At 34.1% G+C, this 18,879-nt stretch overlaps 3 protein-coding genes across 3 annotated transcripts; 1 reads left to right on the plus strand and 2 right to left on the minus strand.

The window, feature by feature from the left end:
• Positions 1-973: 973 nt before the first annotated feature.
• Positions 974-1,840, plus strand: MELLADRAFT_35374 (uncharacterized protein; the record flags this gene model as incomplete). Its single annotated transcript, XM_007408927.1, has 1 exon — positions 974-1,840. The coding sequence occupies one exon, from the start codon at positions 974-976 to the stop codon at positions 1,838-1,840; it is 867 nt and encodes a 288-aa protein (XP_007408989.1).
• A 2,143-nt stretch (positions 1,841-3,983) lies between these two features.
• On the minus strand, positions 3,984-6,324 carry MELLADRAFT_85527 (uncharacterized protein; the record flags this gene model as incomplete). Its single annotated transcript, XM_007409001.1, has 5 exons — positions 3,984-4,207; positions 4,348-4,370; positions 4,442-4,453; positions 4,537-5,680; positions 5,751-6,324. The coding sequence occupies 5 exons, from the start codon at positions 6,322-6,324 to the stop codon at positions 3,984-3,986; spliced, it is 1,977 nt and encodes a 658-aa protein (XP_007409063.1).
• A 10,614-nt stretch (positions 6,325-16,938) lies between these two features.
• On the minus strand, positions 16,939-17,735 carry MELLADRAFT_43111 (uncharacterized protein; the record flags this gene model as incomplete). The annotated part of the gene is made up of 4 exons (XM_007409000.1): positions 16,939-17,102; positions 17,204-17,217; positions 17,319-17,452; positions 17,553-17,735. 4 exons carry the CDS (start codon positions 17,661-17,663, stop codon positions 17,062-17,064), a joined length of 300 nt encoding a protein of 99 aa, XP_007409062.1.
• Positions 17,736-18,879: the final 1,144 nt, after the last annotated feature.

Consider the following 18,879-nt stretch of genomic DNA (forward strand, 5'->3'; position numbering starts at 1 on the left):
TACCTAAATACTCTCATATGCCATCATGTCATTAATGAAGGGAGTGTACTGAAACCATATTTCTTCACATTTCGTGCAAGTATCGAGACGAAAGAGAAAACAGACAATGAGAAGCTAGATGACAAAGATAAGTCATGATTGGGAGTGGACACCTTAGGCGAGGCTATGCAGTATGTAGCCATTGCCATGCAACAGATGATTGAATCCTCCAAGGTATGGGTTTTTTTCTGAAAACTGCATTCCTATTGAGCTCAACACATCCTTGTATCCGTCACTTCCAAGCAAAAAGAGACGCATCAAATGTACCTTGAGACATCGTTACCTTGAACGAAATACTTGAGAAGGTAAATGACTTACTGTCATCTTTGGAAAAGAGACACTTAGACGTGATGATTCAGTTGTGATCGAAACACAGGGCACCAAATTGACTGAGCAATAAACCTTCAAACAAAAGACTAAGAAGAAAAAGCTCAACCTGAATGACAAATTACAATTCGAAGGTAGATTTTGCGGTCATATTTCCATTACTCTGAGACTCGAGTCTTAGGAATTGTATGACAAAGGGTTTCCTGTCTACCTACCAGAGATTAACCAACATCATGTTTCTTTGAATACAAGATCATTTCTATACTCTCTTCCATTTGTAGAGCGTTCAAGCCAGGCCACAATGTCAATACCGTGTGCAAAAAGAAAGACTTGGGCTGTTGCATAAACCCATAACACATACATCATCACACCTCACGACATAAGCATACAACTTTTTATACGAACTCATCCTTTCTCAAGCAATCGATCTCAGATTTGATTCAGCTGAACTTGAAGCGGAACTTGACGACAGCTTTCAAAGGTCAACCATCTGTGATTCGATTCTACTCAAGGTGAGCTCATTTGAGTTTATAATCATCTAATTTAAGAACACCGAGGGCTCAATCTTTATCTTCTCTATAAACCATTCAGCTAGATCTTACAAACGATGCCGTTCATTCCTCAGCTCAAACCAAATCTTCTTCCAATCAAAACACTTTCAACACACCCACCTCTTCAAAACATTCAAAGACCAACTCAACCCACCCATCTCTTCTCAACCACATCGATCAATCCAATCAAACTAGTCAAAACTCGAGCGATTCCAAACAATAGAAAAACAAGTGGAAGAACTTATCCAATTAGAAAACAATTCATCTTTGAAAACTATAGAAACTTATTTACAAAACATAAATTAAATTTATTTTTTAGACACCAAAACTTAACACCAAAAGAATGGAATTCGATCCGAGGTGAACTTTCAAAACTATCAAATCAACAAGACACTCAATCAAATCCATCAAAATTAAAATTACAAGTCATTCGAACAAGAATGATTTCACCTGTTTTAAAATCATTAACCAAAGATTCCAAAACCAATAATCCAAGTTTACTAAAATCTTTTTCTTCTCATCTAAATGGTAATTTAGTTTGTTTAAGTCAAGATGAATTTAATCCTACTATCATTCAATCTGCCTTAAAGATTTTATCAAAACATGCTTCTATACCTACTCAATCACAAATCAATCAAATCTCAAAACTTAAATCAAATCAAACTTCAATCGTGATTGATCGATTACCATTTGTGATAGGAATCATAGAAGATAAAGTCGAAACTGAAAAATCTAGAGTAGAGGAACTTAGTCGATTACCTAGCTTGGATGTTTTAAGACAGCAAATCCTGGCTTTGATCAGTAGTCCTGGTTCGCGTGTGGTGGGAACTCTTAATCAGGCTCGGGGTGAGGTTGTGGTACGGACTGTAGATGGCTATCGGGCGACACTAGAAAAACAAGAACAAGGACCTCCCGCATCATAACTCGGGATCTGATCCTGGATGATCGATTAAAATTTGTTTCATAGAAGTTTGATCAGTCGGGTATAATGTAATGATTGAGTTGATTCGTGGAGACGTTCAGTCCTTCAAAGCCAATGCCGTGTTTTACTATGAAACTGTGTCACAGTCCACATTAGATTAAGTCTCTTGCTGGAACATGACTTGATCCAACCCAATTGCATCTTTCTCGTGATCTTCGATCTTCCAATTTTATCTGTCACGCCATATTCATCAAGTTTATGAAAGCTGGTCAAAGAATAGGAATAGATTGAATGGATGTGAGTCAATGGGCTGATATGGTACCACATTATATAGATTTTGAGCATATCAAGAAATATACATTTGATATGCCAGACCATCTCAGAGGACATTGCAGCTATTTCAGCTCTGGATTAGCAAAAAAAACTCTTCTATAATTTTTTCCTTTTGCTTTGGGGTTTAAAATCAAATATACACGAACTTTGTAAAAGTTTAAATCTGTCCTCAAACCTTTGAAAAATACCAAAACCTCAAAAAAAAGAACAAGACACTACTAATGGATTGGTATGATACCTAAATACACATCTAAACCTGCTCTCTCTACCTTTTCCTTCATAGTTAAAACCTGTTTGTCATAAAATCAATCAAACCCTCCATCAATCCAACTCTTTCTCTAAAGCAGTTTGGTGTGTGAGACAACACAAGACAATTTGAGAGAAAGAAAACACAGTGAAAGTCAAATTGAACTTCTTGTGAGATCACACACTTGAAGTTATAGCTTACTCCCACTACAAATTGATGATTATGGTTTTTAATCTTAGTTATCAAAAGACAAAAAACAAGTATACATAGACTAATACACAAATTACACTGAGACTCTGAGAGACAGATTCTGTCACAAATTTGTAAGTCTGACAAGTATGTCTTGCTCAAAGTCAGGGAGACTGGTTGCACACCAGGAGAAAGTCACACCACATTCAATTTCCACTGATCTCCAACAAAAAATACTTTACAAAGCCCTGATTGACAAATGGTATATGATCCTTTATATTTTTTTGTTGTTAATTATTTATTTACCAAGTTCAAGACATTTCACAGGTTTTATCAAAAAGCTCAACAAGAAGAGAATCAAAAATTACAAAAAAGGTTTTTCCAATTGTCTCACTTTGTAAGATGACCAATAAATTTATTGATCACCTTTCTTCTGATCTATCAAAATAGTAGCTAAACAGATCAATGGTGCAGTGCTGGAGTCACAGCATGAAGGATATAGAGAGAGAGAGAGACTGGCTTTAGGTGATATAATAGTTCTTCATACATACTTGATCAAAAAAAAAAACCAAAACCAATTTCAATTTGTTGACATACACTGCTGAAAACCAGCTTTTAAAATTACTGTGATTATGAAGCAAGATCTTCTTTTCAAAAAACAAAAAACAAGAAAAAATCTACATATTCCATTCAATGGAAAAATGAATGTAAAAAATTTATGTTTCAAAATTCAAAAAATAAATTGAATTTCTTTAATTCATCAAGGATCAAGGATCAAGGATCAAAATCAAAAAATGAAGTCCCTTTATTTTCAAACACCTAAAACTTAAACAAAACAATCAAAAAAACCATTACAAACACACACACACACACCCTTACACACACAAACACATTGTATAAGCAAACACTAATAAAAAAAAATATGAAGAGGTATACAAAAAAGTAAAAAGAAGAAATCATGATCAAAAGAAAGAGTCCAAAAAGCTTTCACTCATCCTTTCTTCTTCTTCTTCTTCTTTGAAACATAAAAAAATAAATAATTCATGATGATTGATTGATGATTGATGGAAATAATAAAACAAACAAAAACACACTCACTCACTCACACACTCACTCACACACATGTCACATACATATTTAAGATCAGATTCAAGAAATATAAAAAGAACCAAAAAAAAAGGAAAATAATTAAAACAAAATTGAAATAAAGAAAAGAAAAGAAAGAAACCCTAAATCCAAGTTATCAAAATTATCCAAATTATCCAAGTTATCCAAATTATCCAAGTGATCCAATCCGAAAAAAAAATCAAACACGAAAAACGTTCCAATTAATCCAAATCCAAATCCAATCTTATCCAAAAAAAAAACCTCAAACTCAAAACCCAATCGAACAAATCTCAATCTCTACATTCTTTAAACCAAGTTCGATAGGATCAAGTTGAACTTCACCTAAATCCGATCGAATCATTCCATCCGAAGAAACATGTAATCCATTTAACCTTTCACCTCCTTCTTCTAATCTATGAACCCTTAAATGTTGATTTAGATTATCGTGTCTTGAAAATGATTTTTGACAAGTGAACCATGGACATTTATATGCTATCATCATCCAAACCCAAACCCAAACCAAAATCAAAACCAAATCAAAAACAAATCAAAAAGAATTAGATTAGTTTCTTGCATGAGAAAACGTTGGATTCGGGTTTGGAAATGTTGGAAAAGTCATAAATTTTACTTACGTTTATGATTCGTATGAATACTCCTCACATGTCGTTTCAAATGTTCACTCCGTCTAAACAAAAAAAAATCAAAAAAAAAATCAAAAAACCGCACATCACAAAACCCCTTCAAGTTCTCATTCAACTTTCAAAAAAAAACAATCCATATTTCCAAGATCAAGATCCGTGAAAAAAAATCAATTCACTCACTTAAAACATTTCCCACAACCTCTAACTTGACAAACAAAGATCTTCTTAGGTTTCCCAGTCTTTGTTAATTCACAAAACTTCACCACATCTGAATTAGGATTCAAACTAGGATCAAAAGCTTGACCACCCGGTACAGCTTGCATGCCCAACTTTTTCAAATCTAAATTTCCATCGATCAACATGGGTAAACCGACTTCAGGTGAAACAGGTGGTCTTCTACCTCTCGATCGTTTCGTAGGCATCATTTCGAAATCCATTTCTTCTGGTTTCATTTCATATGATTTCATCGGTTTATGATGATCTTCGCTTGAACTATCATGGAATCTGATTCGTTTCATCATTCGTTTGTCTTCTAAACCTTCGAGACTCGTTCGATCTCTTTTCTCGTTTGATCCTTTGGATTTTCTTGTTGATTGTAATCTACTATGATGACTACTACTTGATGAATCTGGTTGAGTGGTGATTCCGATTTGTGAAGGTGAAGATGGACATTGGTTTTCTTCCCACCAATTTCGATTTAATGAATTATTCAAGAATTGATGTGCAGCATGAGGATGAGGATGATGGTTAGAAAACATTCCAGGATCTAAATTAGTCGAATGGATCGAAGAAGAATGTAACTCGATCGGATTAATACTTTCTTGTGAATGATGAGGATTTATTTCATGAGTCGGAATCGGATCAGATGAACTTGAAAGTCTTAAGAAATCATGAGTTGGATGATTGGTTGGATTTGAAACATTCGAATAAAACGATGGATCATCTGCTTCATCACCATTTTCTTGTCTCTGTGAAGGACTAGATGAAAAAAAATAAATCGATCCTCTACTCTCAGGCGTTTGTTGTGGTGCTAAGAATTGTTCATCAATCGAAACTGGCGAACTACTACCACCACCAGCATTCACAGCAAACGAAGTCCAATCTGTTCCAGTGCCAACTCCATTCGGACTCATCATGAGACCTTCTTCTACAATAGGTGAAAGTGGATCGGTGTTCAAGAAATTCATCGTGCTTGGGGTTTGTTGATTTTCTTCATTGTTGTTAGTACTCATCAATGGATCAAAACAACTTGCATTTAAAAAACTAAGATTCGTAAGACTTGCTGAATTTCCATCTTGATCAATATTATAAAACTCATTCGGATCTGCAAAGTCGAACAAAAATCAAGATCAGTTTAATGGTGTGGTCAAATTGAATTATCAAAAATCACTTACAATTCATTAATAAGTTTGAATGAACTTGACGAGGTATAGAAGAATCATTTAATAAATTCAAATTATTATGATTAGAATTAAATTCAAAAAACTCATTTGAATGATTAATAGGATTGGAGTGTTGATGATTAGTTTGATGATGAAAAGTTGATAATGGTTCTAAATCTAATGGGTTTAGATGTCCATTCATCAAACTCTTACAATTCTCATACATCAAATTGGTCGAATTTTCAATCAGATTTGATGAAGTGGATGGTAACAAGTTTGATGTACAACTACTACTACTACTACCTGTTGTTGTGGTTGATGTTCTTGGTGAAGAACATGACGGATAAAATGAATTAGGTAAAATGAAATTGTAATCTGAAGTTGATTGAGCTGGATTGATATTAGTTGACATTGTGGTAGATGTGATAGGTTTGTCGATTGGATTAGGTTGAAAGTTTATATTGAAGCTTGAATCGGTTGGAATAGATTGAGAACTACAAGAAGGAATTAAATCAAGTGGATTTGAATCAATCTCAGCATTTGATGTCTGGTTTGGATTGGGATTTGCATTTGAATTTAAATCCATGAAGAGATTTAGAAAACAATCTTTTTTGAAAATCGAATCAGAGTCAGAATTAGAATTGGAATGAGGATTAGGATTAGGATTAAAATCAAAATCAAAAGTCGAATGAAGTTGATAAATTGTAGATTTGAATGGTTGGGTGACATCCATCAAATTGGAATCAAGTTCAAGTGAAGGTATAAGTTTTTGCTGCTGACGATGATGATGATCATTAAAGGAGATAGAGTCTAGTTCAGTTAAAGGTGACATGATGGTATAATCATCAACTCCTTTTCTATTTTTTTAAAGAAATATAATCTTTGGCTTTAGAGATGAGGTAAGATGAATGAGAAAACTTTCAAGAAACAGATGAGACAACAAATGGTGAAGATGAAGATGAAGTGATGAATGTGATGAACACTGGTATTTATATCTCCTCACAGAATCACTCAAGTTTGATAAGTTGGGTGAGAATGAATTTTTTGAGAAAGGCTTTAAAGTGAAAAGTGAAGACTGATTTGATGATATATTGAAATCGATTGAAGGCTTGTTGAGTGAATTATAAGGATTGATGAATGCTTGGAATTGGATGGATCACCCCAATCGATTTCCTCAACTCTTCACGGTCCGATCGATATCTTGAATTAGTTTCGATCACATTAACTTTCAAATCCAATCCTGATGAACTCATTCTCGATCTCATCAGTCTTTCTTTTTCTCTCTCTCTCTCTGATAATTCACTCCTGATCACCAAGCAAGTAGTTATGGATAAGATCTTTCAGAAATAAAGACGATCAACCGGAACCGTTACTGTTAATCAAGTTTAGGTGATTTTATGAAATTTAACAAAAACTTTATCACTTTAAAAGAAATTCAAGCTATTTTAAACAAACCTGCCAATGCCATACTCAGCAGTCTGGTTTCATATCACTTGATCTTATCCTCTTCTTTCATATCACAGAGTAGATAGAGATTGATCCCACCCAATATGAGAGATCAAACTGGAATTCATCCGATCACTAAAGAAAAGAAAAGAATGAAATTGATTGGATAGATAAGTCATGAAGAGATTATCAACTGAAATCACTTTCGATTGAGATCGCATTATGTTTAATGTGAGTTGATCGTAAAGAAAATAGTTTTGGATGCAGTGACTTCCAAGTAAGCTGAAGTCACCAAACGAGCTGATTCGAGTTTCAAAGAGATGAAAAGAAAAACTTAGAAGATCAATCAGGATGATCTTCAATAATTAGTAGACTTCAGCTTTAAACACGAAATCAAATCTGGATTGGGTCATCATTCTGATTCTGATTCACCATTCATCTTGTTTAAGTGTAAAGAATAACTTCTACACACACTCGGGACCGAGAAGACTAACTAAAGTTTTTTTATCAACAAACACAGTTTAGTGTTCTTTCTGGGGATTTCATTTGGATTTGGATTTTCTTTCTTTCGGTCCGGTGATTGAAGTAGATAATTTAAAAAGAAAAGAAAATAGTTTGAAATAGAGATCAAAAGGAAGATTCATCATAAAGTCACACTTACTAATACATTGAAGCGTTCTGTTGAAATTCAAATCAGCAAGTTTGATAAAGAGTATGAATTCCGGAATAATAAAAGATAGTATTCTTCCTTTGATTGAATGATTGATTGAATGGAAATGTTTTGAGAAATAAATGAATTAGATTCAAGAATTCAATAGAACGATAATTGATAAAAAAGAACGAAACAAGAAATCAAGAAAGATAAAGAAATTTAATCTCAAGAAATCAAAAGATTTAAAAAGATCCAAAGAGCTTGCGGAGTTTGAATTACAAGATTCCTAAGCTGATTTAAACCCATTTTTTTTTCTTTCGTTTTGGTTGGTTTACTAGTTTTCTAACGAAAGAGATTCCTCATAGGCAGTCGCCGATGAAAAAAAAAGAAGAGAACGATGCACAATAAAAACAGATCAAAATAGATGAAGATTTCAGAAAAAAAAACAGTAACATCACTCCATGTTTCGATTTTGTAAATCCAAAATCCAATATCTCGAAACACGAGAGAAGAGAAAAAAAAACTCAAAACCATTACACCAAAAAATCAAAAATCGGATGATGTGAATCTTCAAGTTCATGAGGTCACGATTCAAGAATACGAAGAAAAAAACTTGATCTTCATATGTAATGTGTGTGTGTGTAGGTAGAAAAAAAACACACAACTAGAAATCTTGAGAAGTTTTGATTTCTTTAACGATACGATACATTCTACATAAAACGATCGACAACACACCACCATTTTGAAAAAAGTGGAGTGAGAAGGTGCGTTTGGTTTTGGATCTTTTTGGATTTTTTCCCAAAGCCAGTATGTATGAAGTGGAAAATCAAGAAAAGTAAAGAAAAAAAGGATTGGATGGAGTGGATTGAACTTACTGATATCAAATTAAGAATTCCACACAGTTCACCAAAAGTCAAAGATTTATGAAACCAGGTATTTCCCAAAGAAAAGGATGACGAGTTGAAATGAGGAAATAAGTTTTTTGTTGTTATTTGCTTTTAAAGATCAAAAGAATGAATGAATGAAATTGAAATTAGTATAAAGTCTTTCTCACAAAAAGTGCAGAAACCACACACACACAAAATCCAGTGGTTAAATGAGTTTTCTTTTAGTTTTCGAAAACCTTGTGCAATTCTTGAATCCAACCGTTAATTTCCAAAAAAAAAAACGTTAACGCCTCGCTCAAATCAAGTAGAAAACAAAACAGACAACTATATAGTAAGTATATGAGGAATTGAATTGAGATTCAATTGGGGTTTTATTTAACCCAAAAGAAGGAAGTTGAGATTCCAAAGAAAAAAACATTCGTTCAAAAAGAAATGCATACCAAATGATGAGGTTGTTTAAAAGATTTAGTTTGATGAGTATCAGATTGATTGAACGGTTAAAAATTGGATGGATCAACAACTCACCTGAATAACGAATGTTACCTCTCTTATGCGGTTATGTTTTTTCTAATTGATTGATTGATTGGATGAATCTCAAGTTCCGTTTCGATATGGTAAAAAGACAATCAAAATCTCCAAGAAAATCCGTCCAAAAAAAATTCAAAATCAATCTGGTTTCTGGTCTCTTGATGTATGTAAAATCTCGAGTGTGTGTGTTTTTGTTTTCTTCTTTTTCTTTCTCTTTAAACTCGTACCACGATCTTCATTCAAATATTTTCTAGTCAAATACCTCTGGTGAGTCCTTTGGTACGTCTTTCGTCTTTGCAGTCTTTCGTCTTTCGTGATTTGAAATTGTACTTGTGGTGTGTTTCGTTTTTGAATATGAAGAATTTCTTAAAGCTTCTTAAACCTTCTATAATTTTTTTTATGAGAGATAGTGGGGTTTTTCAAAAAAAAAGTGATCGACGGAGATTTTTACACCACACAAAAAAGATCAAAACAAGTTTGGATTAGTAAAGGGTGATAGACTTTGAATTTGACGAAATTGAAAGAACAAAATTATAAAGAAGTCAAGAATGATGATAAGGATTAGGATTTGAATATGTATGATTTGATTTGTTGTGTTTGTTTTGATGATCTGGATTGAAGATTTGAATGAGATTCTTGAATAGGTTTGAATTTTGATTTCCATGTGTATGTGTTCATGTATCCAATCTGTAAGTATAAATTGGATACATACATAGAATGATAGAAAGTAATGTGATGAAAAAGTAAAGAGAAAAAAAAAGAAAGAGAAAAGAAAAAGAAAAAAGAAAAAGAGTAGAAAAAGTTTGAGGATTGGAATGGATTGCTTAGATTTTAGATTAAAAGTTTAGACTGATGTTGGGTTTGGAAGGAAAAGTAAAGTAGGAAATCGAATGAGAGAAAGAGTTGAATGATAAGGATCAGGTCAAGAGAGGTCAAGAGGATAAGCTGAGCAAGAAGAATCACCAGATCAACTTAATTCATCAAGACTTAAAAGAACTTCTTCATGAAGATCTTATAAATCAATCATGCATACATCTAGTGACTCTCTTTAATCCAATCAATTCAAGCGAATCTATTTCGATCATCAAATCATCCAATCATTCAACTTGTAAGCCAACCAAACCAATTTCTCATCAAAGACAACACAAATTAATGCCATCAAGTTGAAGTTAAAATTAAAACAAGTTTCAAACTACTTTGAGCCTTATTCAATCTCAATTTAAAGTTAAACTTTTAAAGCGGGGAGATCATCAAAGTTTTCGGTTTGGAAATCAAATCTATTATCATCATGCCTAACGGGCTACATACACCATAGCCGAGAATCAGAATCAGAACTTCAGAAGATCATGGCTATGTATCTTCATCTGGGTTTCATTTTTGGGGATGCGATCCCGAAACTTGGTTTTTTTTCTCCTTTAGATCCGAACAAAAAAAACGAAAGGGATAGAGGAAAGTGGACGTGTTGGAAGTGGTGAATGGATGAAATGAAAATGAAAAGAGATGAAAGAGGAAAAGAAGTGAAAGAAGATTAATGATTCAACACCTGTTACTTACTGCGATTTCTTCTTTAACCAACTGATCTCTTTCTTTCTTTCTTTCCCGTCACTCTTTCTCAATGATCCTAATAAACTGATTCCAAACTTCAAGAATTCAAAAAAAAACTAATCAATCCTAAAGAAAACCAATACGAAATCAAAGATTCAAAAACCGTCAATTTCATCACAGCAAATTGATAAGAGTTTTCAAAAAAATTGACTTTACTTGAACTTGTGATAAGATGAAACCAATTTCTTTTGATTTGAATATATTCACAAATCGGTTATAAGTCTTTCTTTTTTTTAAAGTATAAGAGGTCTTTATTCACAACTTGATACGTCTTGATGATGCTTTCGTTAATGGGTTTTTCATAAACTTCGTTTCCTTTTCGTTTCCTTTCGTGTCGTGTCGATTTCGTTGCGATTTCGTTAATAGAATCGTTAAAAGAATCGTTAAAAATCTTTTTTGATTGGCTTTGATGAAAGATTAATAAATCGTTTTAAGTTTATACAACAAAATATATTTATTGATTTATGTTTATGAACAACTATTTATTTTAAATGATCAAAATAAAAACCTTTGAAGTACAACAACAACAAAAAAGATAATCAGTTTTTAATGTTTGATATTCTACAAAAAAATCAAAAAAAGGACAATGTGATCTTGTAAAAACCCTTGAAACCATTCGCGTGAAAAACCCACCACATTGGTTTATTTTTCCTTATGCAATTATTTCAAATGATTCAATACAAAATGATCCAAGCATTCAAATTCTCAAAAAAAGTTGACAACAGAAGAAAAACAAAGATGATAAACCATTAAAAAAAGTATGTAAAGTCAAAAAAAAAGTTGATCGAATTTGACGATACAATTGCGGTAAAACCAAGAAAAATGTCAAATATGTAGAATGATCACAGCTTTACTTTAAACATGATTTTCAAAAAAGAAAAAACACCTTGAGATCAAGCTTTCCCGCAAAAGTCTAAAAGAATTTGGTTCAATTCATGATTTGTCTGTTTGACAAGGAATCGTATTGTGATTGTAATTTGAATATGTAAAAAAAACTTTCCTTGGTCTACTTTATTGATTTTTAATCGTACAACCGGTTTTTTCATGACGGTTTGTGTACGTTTTATCCCAAATAGTCAATTTTTTCTTTCAGCAATCAAGATACCATGATTCATAATCTCTTTCATTTAAATCAAGAACGTGATCTTTTACTTAAGCTTTCTTTCTTTGAGATCACTGAGATCTCGAGATCTCGAGCGGAGCAGCAGACGGAGCAGAAGACCTTTGGATCATGAACCAAATATCCAAACTCGAAATCGAATTCCAGAACGATTAACGAACCAGGTGAAAAAAGGATTCTCAAGTCACCGGACTTTGTAATTACAACAAGTTTACAAAACAGGCTGGATGTGGATATATGAGTTTTCTTACTCGTCGGGTGTCCTTGACAAGTTGAGAGTCAGACTGACCATTTACATAGAGCATCATGATTCGCCAGTTCCCCACAATATGGGCTGTGGGCTGTGTTAAAATTCAAATACGTGAGCAAATACAGTGGGGGAGAATGATCCGAGCTAGCGGACTGTGGATGTAAAAGATCTTGTATGTAAAGGACACACCTTCTATATCGTGATTGTCGAGCAAGACAAGAAGTCTAGAGTATGTTGATATATAGGAATCCATTCTGAGAACATTCTCAACTATCATCCACCCAAAAGGAGGGAAAGTCTGGTGTTTGAAAGTTTTATCTGGTTGGGTTTTTTGAAAGCTTTGAAAATCATAATCATCTAAACATTGATGGGTTTTGATGCATGATTGGGTTTCAACTTATCATTATTTTACACACTCCTGATTTTTTTTCTTGGGTAACCTTTTTATGGGGAAATCTGTGATCTGATTCCAGGCTATGTATGTATAAACCTGTGAAAATGTCAATTTATGCATATCTTACTTGAACAACCATTCTTAAATAGTTAAATAAAGGATTTTTACAAACTGTGAGAGAAAAAATCTACGGCACTTGAGCTAGGGTTCAATCATGACTAAATGAATTTTTTGACTTTGAAGGATTGTTTCTGTTGGTTGAGCATAAATCTAAATAGGCAGCAAATGGAACAAACTGTTCAAGTTTTCATCTGGATTCATTTTGAATTACATGATAATTATCAATCATTCTCTTCTAATACTCAATATCCCCACAAAGCTTTTCTCAATCACCCAAAGCTACAACAGTCAATCAAAGCACATGATGACCAGATTGAGAAATACTTTGCATGTTTTGAAAACTCTTGGTTCTGTCAACTTTCTTTACAATCTTCCTGGAATGTAGCCATACACATATCATGCCTTTCAACCATACTTTGTACAGGTGACTCTGAGGCACCCAATTGGGTTCTCTTTCACAAGCCCTGGTTCTGGTGATCTTGATAGTTGATCAAGCATAACTCAAAGATCCCCCAATTCGAACAAACTGTCATACCTTTGATCTTGATTCTCAGACATATTCTCCTTCTGACCTTTGATCTCCAAACCCATTTTTGATCACACAAAGCTGCACTTCATGATGTGTTCATTCTTGTTGTTGTGTTTGATGGTTACTTGAACCAAAGAGGATATGAGAAGTCTAGAAGAACAAGCCTAGCTGAACGTATCGTATGTGTGTACTGGAGCACCTACTGACCATTATCTATCAATCTGCAGTTGCAATCAATTAGCTTTTTGTTTGGTCTTCAAAGTATTGAACTACATCTCTTTTTTTTATGTTTCTCTCTTTTTTGTTCCCCCTAAAAAAACTGTCTCTCTTATTTTATTTAAACTTATAGGTAACAAGATAAAATTTCTTATCTTTTTTATCTTTTTTTTTACAACCTAGTGGCATGCTGTCTACAAGTTTGTTTATCAGGTTTATAAGCTGATATTTTATATCCCTATTTCTTTCTTGTCCATAGTTTCACATCTTCCTCTTTAGGTTTGAAACTTTCCAACATTGATTTTGCAAGGTTTTTGGCTCACAGAAACACTCTACCACATCTTTACAATACTTACTGTGGATCACACTACATCAAATTATTAAGATACTGGTAAGCATTGAAGAAAATTTTCAAAGGTACATGATCAGAGGTCAGAGAAAAATGGAAAAAGTTTATGGTAGAATCTGTGTTTGGATTTGATGATCATTTTGGATGTTTTGGATTATTTTTTATCTGAAGTTTTGAAGATGTGATTATAGAGAAACCTGATCACATGGAATATCATATAACAGAAACTCAAAATATGTTCAAAACTAACAAGATTTTGGCAAAACAAAACCTTCCAAACCCACAGATAAGTCAATTTTTGTTGAATTGATTCAATACTTGAAGTTTATGAAAGTCAAATGATGTGTTGAAGGCATTTGGAGTGATGATTGATAAACTTTTGTAGGCTTCCTGCTGCTAAAACATTTCAAGAGTATTAGAATGCACTGTAGGATTCAACCATTAGTTTTACATATCTTTCTGACTCCTACCAATAAGCCAGGTCTCAGCCAGATCCCTACAAGTTCTTGATTTAGCTGGGCCTTTCCTGGACTTGTTTCATTTATTCTGAACTTTTTTCACCTATTGATCAAAACTCTTTGTTTCAACTCTCTCTAATCACTGTTGATTACTTAATTGTATCTATTAGATCTTTCTGGCCCTACTATCTTTGCTAGAGTGCATTAACTCTTTACACTCTTCCTACATAGCTTCTTGGTTTTCTGAGAAAAGTTGGGGATGTTGATACCCCAACCGGGCTCCTGTTCCGGCAGAGACGGGTCAGGAGCTGGGACAATATGTACTGAGTATCATATGTTGTCCATAACATACGGCTTATGTAGATCTTGCATAACTCAACAGATCGTTTCCCGAATCCTTTTTTTTAAAGTAACACAGCCACTTCTCCAATGCATATGAAGTTCAAAGTTTAAACCAAAACATCTTTCAGACTCTTTCCCCACCCATTTTTTTGAAAATTCTTTGCGGCATTCAACTGAATTTGTTTAGGAAGGTTTAGTGTCTTTTGGACATATGCACAACATGGGCAAGGGAAGATGTTTACATGAATCTATTTGATTAAGAAAATCGTCTTGGTCAATCAAGGTTTGAAATGTCCAAGTTTAGACCGTCTTGGTTCAACCTTCAAAGGATATTGAAGAGTGAATTGATTTATTGGAGATTTTTCTTTGATCATACATTCTTTACGAGTCAGCGAAGGTCAGCTACTCTTGGTCTAGCTTCTTATTTTCAGATGGAAATGTATGATTATTACATGATGTGTGAGCTGTCTGAGTCTCTCTGTGTTGATCCTCAATCATGTGTTATAGACAGCATATTACGGCTTATGTAGATCTTGAAGAAGTTCATCGGATCATTTCCCGAATCCATTTCTTTGAAGTAACACAGCCACCACCACCACTTCTCAATGATACATGCGTAAAGTTTAAAATTCTAAACCAAAACATCTTTCAGACTTATTCCCCACCTTTTTTTATGAAAATCTTGCAAGTGAATTTGTTTATGCGCCGTCTCTTAGATGAGCAACACTTTTAAAGGAATCCATTCGCTCAAGATCCGTTTTGGTTGATCGGGGTTTCGAAGCTTCAGAATTTCAAACTGGGTTCAAAGGTTATTGAAGTGTAAATCGATTTGTTGGAAGAGTTTTCTTTGATCATATAGAACTTTTCAAACAAAAGAAAAAAAAACTATGGATGGTGTTGCATTTAAGATAAAGTTTAGTCGAGTGGGATTTCGATTTCGATTTGATTCATAGAGGAGTTTTAGAGGATTAAAAATGTGTTTCTTAAAATAAAACAAAGCTTGGTTCAGATTATGAATGCATGTAAAATGACTTTTTGGAAAATTTGTGTAAGGAACAAAAAATCAAACCTGGATCTATAAGACACAAGGATTCAAGTTGATCAAGACATTAAAGACTACGAAATCATTTTGTTACTTCTGCATAAGCTCACAAGGTCATCACCTTTGTTTTTTATATTTGAAGTCGTCTAAGTGGTACATATATAGATTCTAAAATAATAATCATACAGTCTCAGAGGGACGAATTACTAATACCATCTGATATGCATATTTAGGATCCAGTTTGTTGTATACCTCATTTTGATGAATCCACAGTGCTGATAAACATGATGTGATTAAAACCACACCTCTTATGTTTTTTCTTTCAAGCATGTTGACCTTTGATCCCTTGAACTTTTGGTCATCTTGGTGGTAAGGAAGAGTGTATGTAGGTGGTAACGGTGCCACAAACCAAATTTAAAAGATAGGGATTTCTAATATATTTGCAGGGGTTGTGCTAAATTAAGGATAGTGTTAAGTAGACGATTGTCAAAACATGATATGAATGTTGAGGCAAACAAAGTTAGATTGGCTAAGGTCTTGTTTTGTAAGAGCAAAAAAGATACTTTTAATAGCTTGAATCAAATGATGTTAACTGCCCAGTTATCCCAACCCATAATACGCTGTCAAGAAAACAACAACGGGGAGGGGGAGTTGTCAAGCTTTGATCTAGTTCAATTTTTTGTTGAGAGGGAGAGAAATGGAGTTTCACAGTTGAATGACCAATAATATGCAGATCAATACCCAATACGTGCCAAACTTTTCTGGTTTCATGCCATATCGAGTTGAAATCTTAATAACAATCTCAACTGATTTAAAAGTTTAACTCATCTACAATACCTACCCAAGAATCTGGAAAGATATGTGAACATAAGTTTGATTATATCAACTTAGCAGTATAGAAAACTTCATTGACTTTGTCACATATTTATGAATTTATCAAAAGGTCTGAATCGCAATAAGTTAAGAATCGAACCAAAAGCTCATAAACAGTTCTGAATAACTCAATTTCTAAGCTACGACCTTGGATAAAGATCTTACTTTAAGAAATCTTACTCGTGTGAGGATCAAGGTGTAGAAAAGCTTGATATAACTCATGATGAACTAACCAGAGATGGAGTTCGTTTGAAATTCAAGTTACTTATTCTCAAATACATCCTCATGAACCAATGTATGAGAATAGTCAAAAGGAATTGGTACGTTGGCTTTCGATTGATCACTTTGAAAAAAATGAATTTGTATTGAAGAAAAGATCAAGGTTCTATGGTGAATTTAGTTTCAAAAGATTGATCATTGATCAGACATAGAGATCGAGATCTTAATTTTCATTTTCATTTTCAATTTCGATTTATGGATAGGTTTAGAGTTTAGGTTCGAGATCACTACTTCTAATGATGGTTGTTTTTATGAAACTTAAGGTGCATGTTATCTAAAAAAAACCATCCAAGATGTCAGCTTTATCTTCAAGAAAACCAGTGTCTCCCGATTCCGCAGGTTGGGGGGTTTAGAAACGAAAAAGATTAGACTTACATTCGATAGTGTAACTATTCAAGAAGAAAGCAAAAGTAACAAAGTTTGAATATAAGTAAATAACTCTGAAAAATGTTCAAACGATCATGATTTTTAAATAAAAAGAAATCCTTACCCTACAACAAATAATCCCAAGATCGCATGAAGTAAAGGTGCAGCACTAGCATTTTCTCCATCGATATATCTTGCTTTGTAACGAGCAAATGGGTTTAATCCAGCTGATGGTTTAGGAGCTGAACCTTTAGGAAGCTATTATGTATGAATCAAAACCAAAAGAGAAAGAAAAGAAGAAAAGAAGAATTGAGTTTTTTGATTTTGTGATAGAATAGGAGTGAATGAAGTTTCGTACCTTTGAATAAAATTCGACTACTCTGTTCATCCTAGCAGCAGTACTTGAACCCGTAAGAGCTTGAACTGAGGCAATCTTGGGAGGAATTAGAGTTCTAAGTGATGACGACATTTTGGTTGATGATTTGAATGATTTGATCGGAGTTGGTTATTGTTCTTCTTCAAGTTGATCGTTCAATGGTCTGACTCTGACTCAAGAATCAATCAGGATCAAGTCGGATAGGTTAAGTACTTAGTGGTAAGGTCAGATCGATCGAAAACTAAACAAAACTAAGAAATGCTTTTAACGAGTATATGCTTTTATCGGAGTCAAATCCATAGGAGTTGGTAACTCGTTATTAACCGATGGGAATGTGATTCATTCGGAATGCACGGTACCTGTAAAGTTACTGACGGGTCGGACATTCTTTTTGTACTTCAGTCACTTACAAGGATGATGTCATAGGCTGTTGACCATCCTTTTTATTCATCTTCCCATCGTGTTTACATTCGTCAAAACTTCAATATCATCTTATTCGGTAAACTAGTTTAGTTCTTATATTTTGCGACTATTCACAACAAAACAGATAGGAAAGGTCGATAAAAATTTTTGATTATCCTTTCGCTAAAAAACCGTTTTTATCATTCAATTGTCTTATAAAAACCGTTCAACTTCCTTTTATTACTGTTCCACTCTAATCCATGAGTGACGATGGCAGCCATGATTTTGAAGCCGCTAGAGTGGTTTCCGAAAAGCTGGCCACCTTGGCCACCGATTATCAATTGGCCGGTGGTTCAAATGCTAAGACCATGTCCGAGGTCCGATCTTTATTTTCAACGATCGTGCCTTATTCATCCAAGAATTGGTATAAGCAGTGGTCAAAATTTGCATCTGACCTCATCGAGTTGGATAGAGAAGCAAACAGACCCATTTTCCTTAATGAAGGTCCCGTTCCTACTAACCCGGTATCATCTGACGAAGACACGGTTTACGTCTTCGACTTATCCACCAATCCAGCTTTACCGCCTGATGTCCCAGAAAGGGAAAGAAGTCGTGAAAGAAGTCGTCGACCTTCTCCGGCTAAAAGCAACCGCTCACGAGGTGGTATTCATATCCTTACCCAAGAAGAGATTGACAATGCCCAGAAGGCCAGAGATCTCCTGGACTCCCAGAATGGGCCTAGACGTTCCAGATCTCACTCTCCCTTTGTGCCTAGAACGCCAGCAGGGAAAAATAGAAGTTATAAAAGTGATGATGAAGTTGAGGATGAAGAGGAAGATGGAAAGAGACGAAAGATGCAGAAGTCATGGGAATGGGTCGATAGATGCGACACTGGCCCGTCTGCATC

This window comes from Melampsora larici-populina (assembly GCF_000204055.1).
Source record: "Melampsora larici-populina 98AG31 unplaced genomic scaffold MELLAscaffold_14, whole genome shotgun sequence".
Classification (NCBI taxonomy): Eukaryota; Fungi; Basidiomycota; class Pucciniomycetes; order Pucciniales; family Melampsoraceae; genus Melampsora; species Melampsora laricis-populina.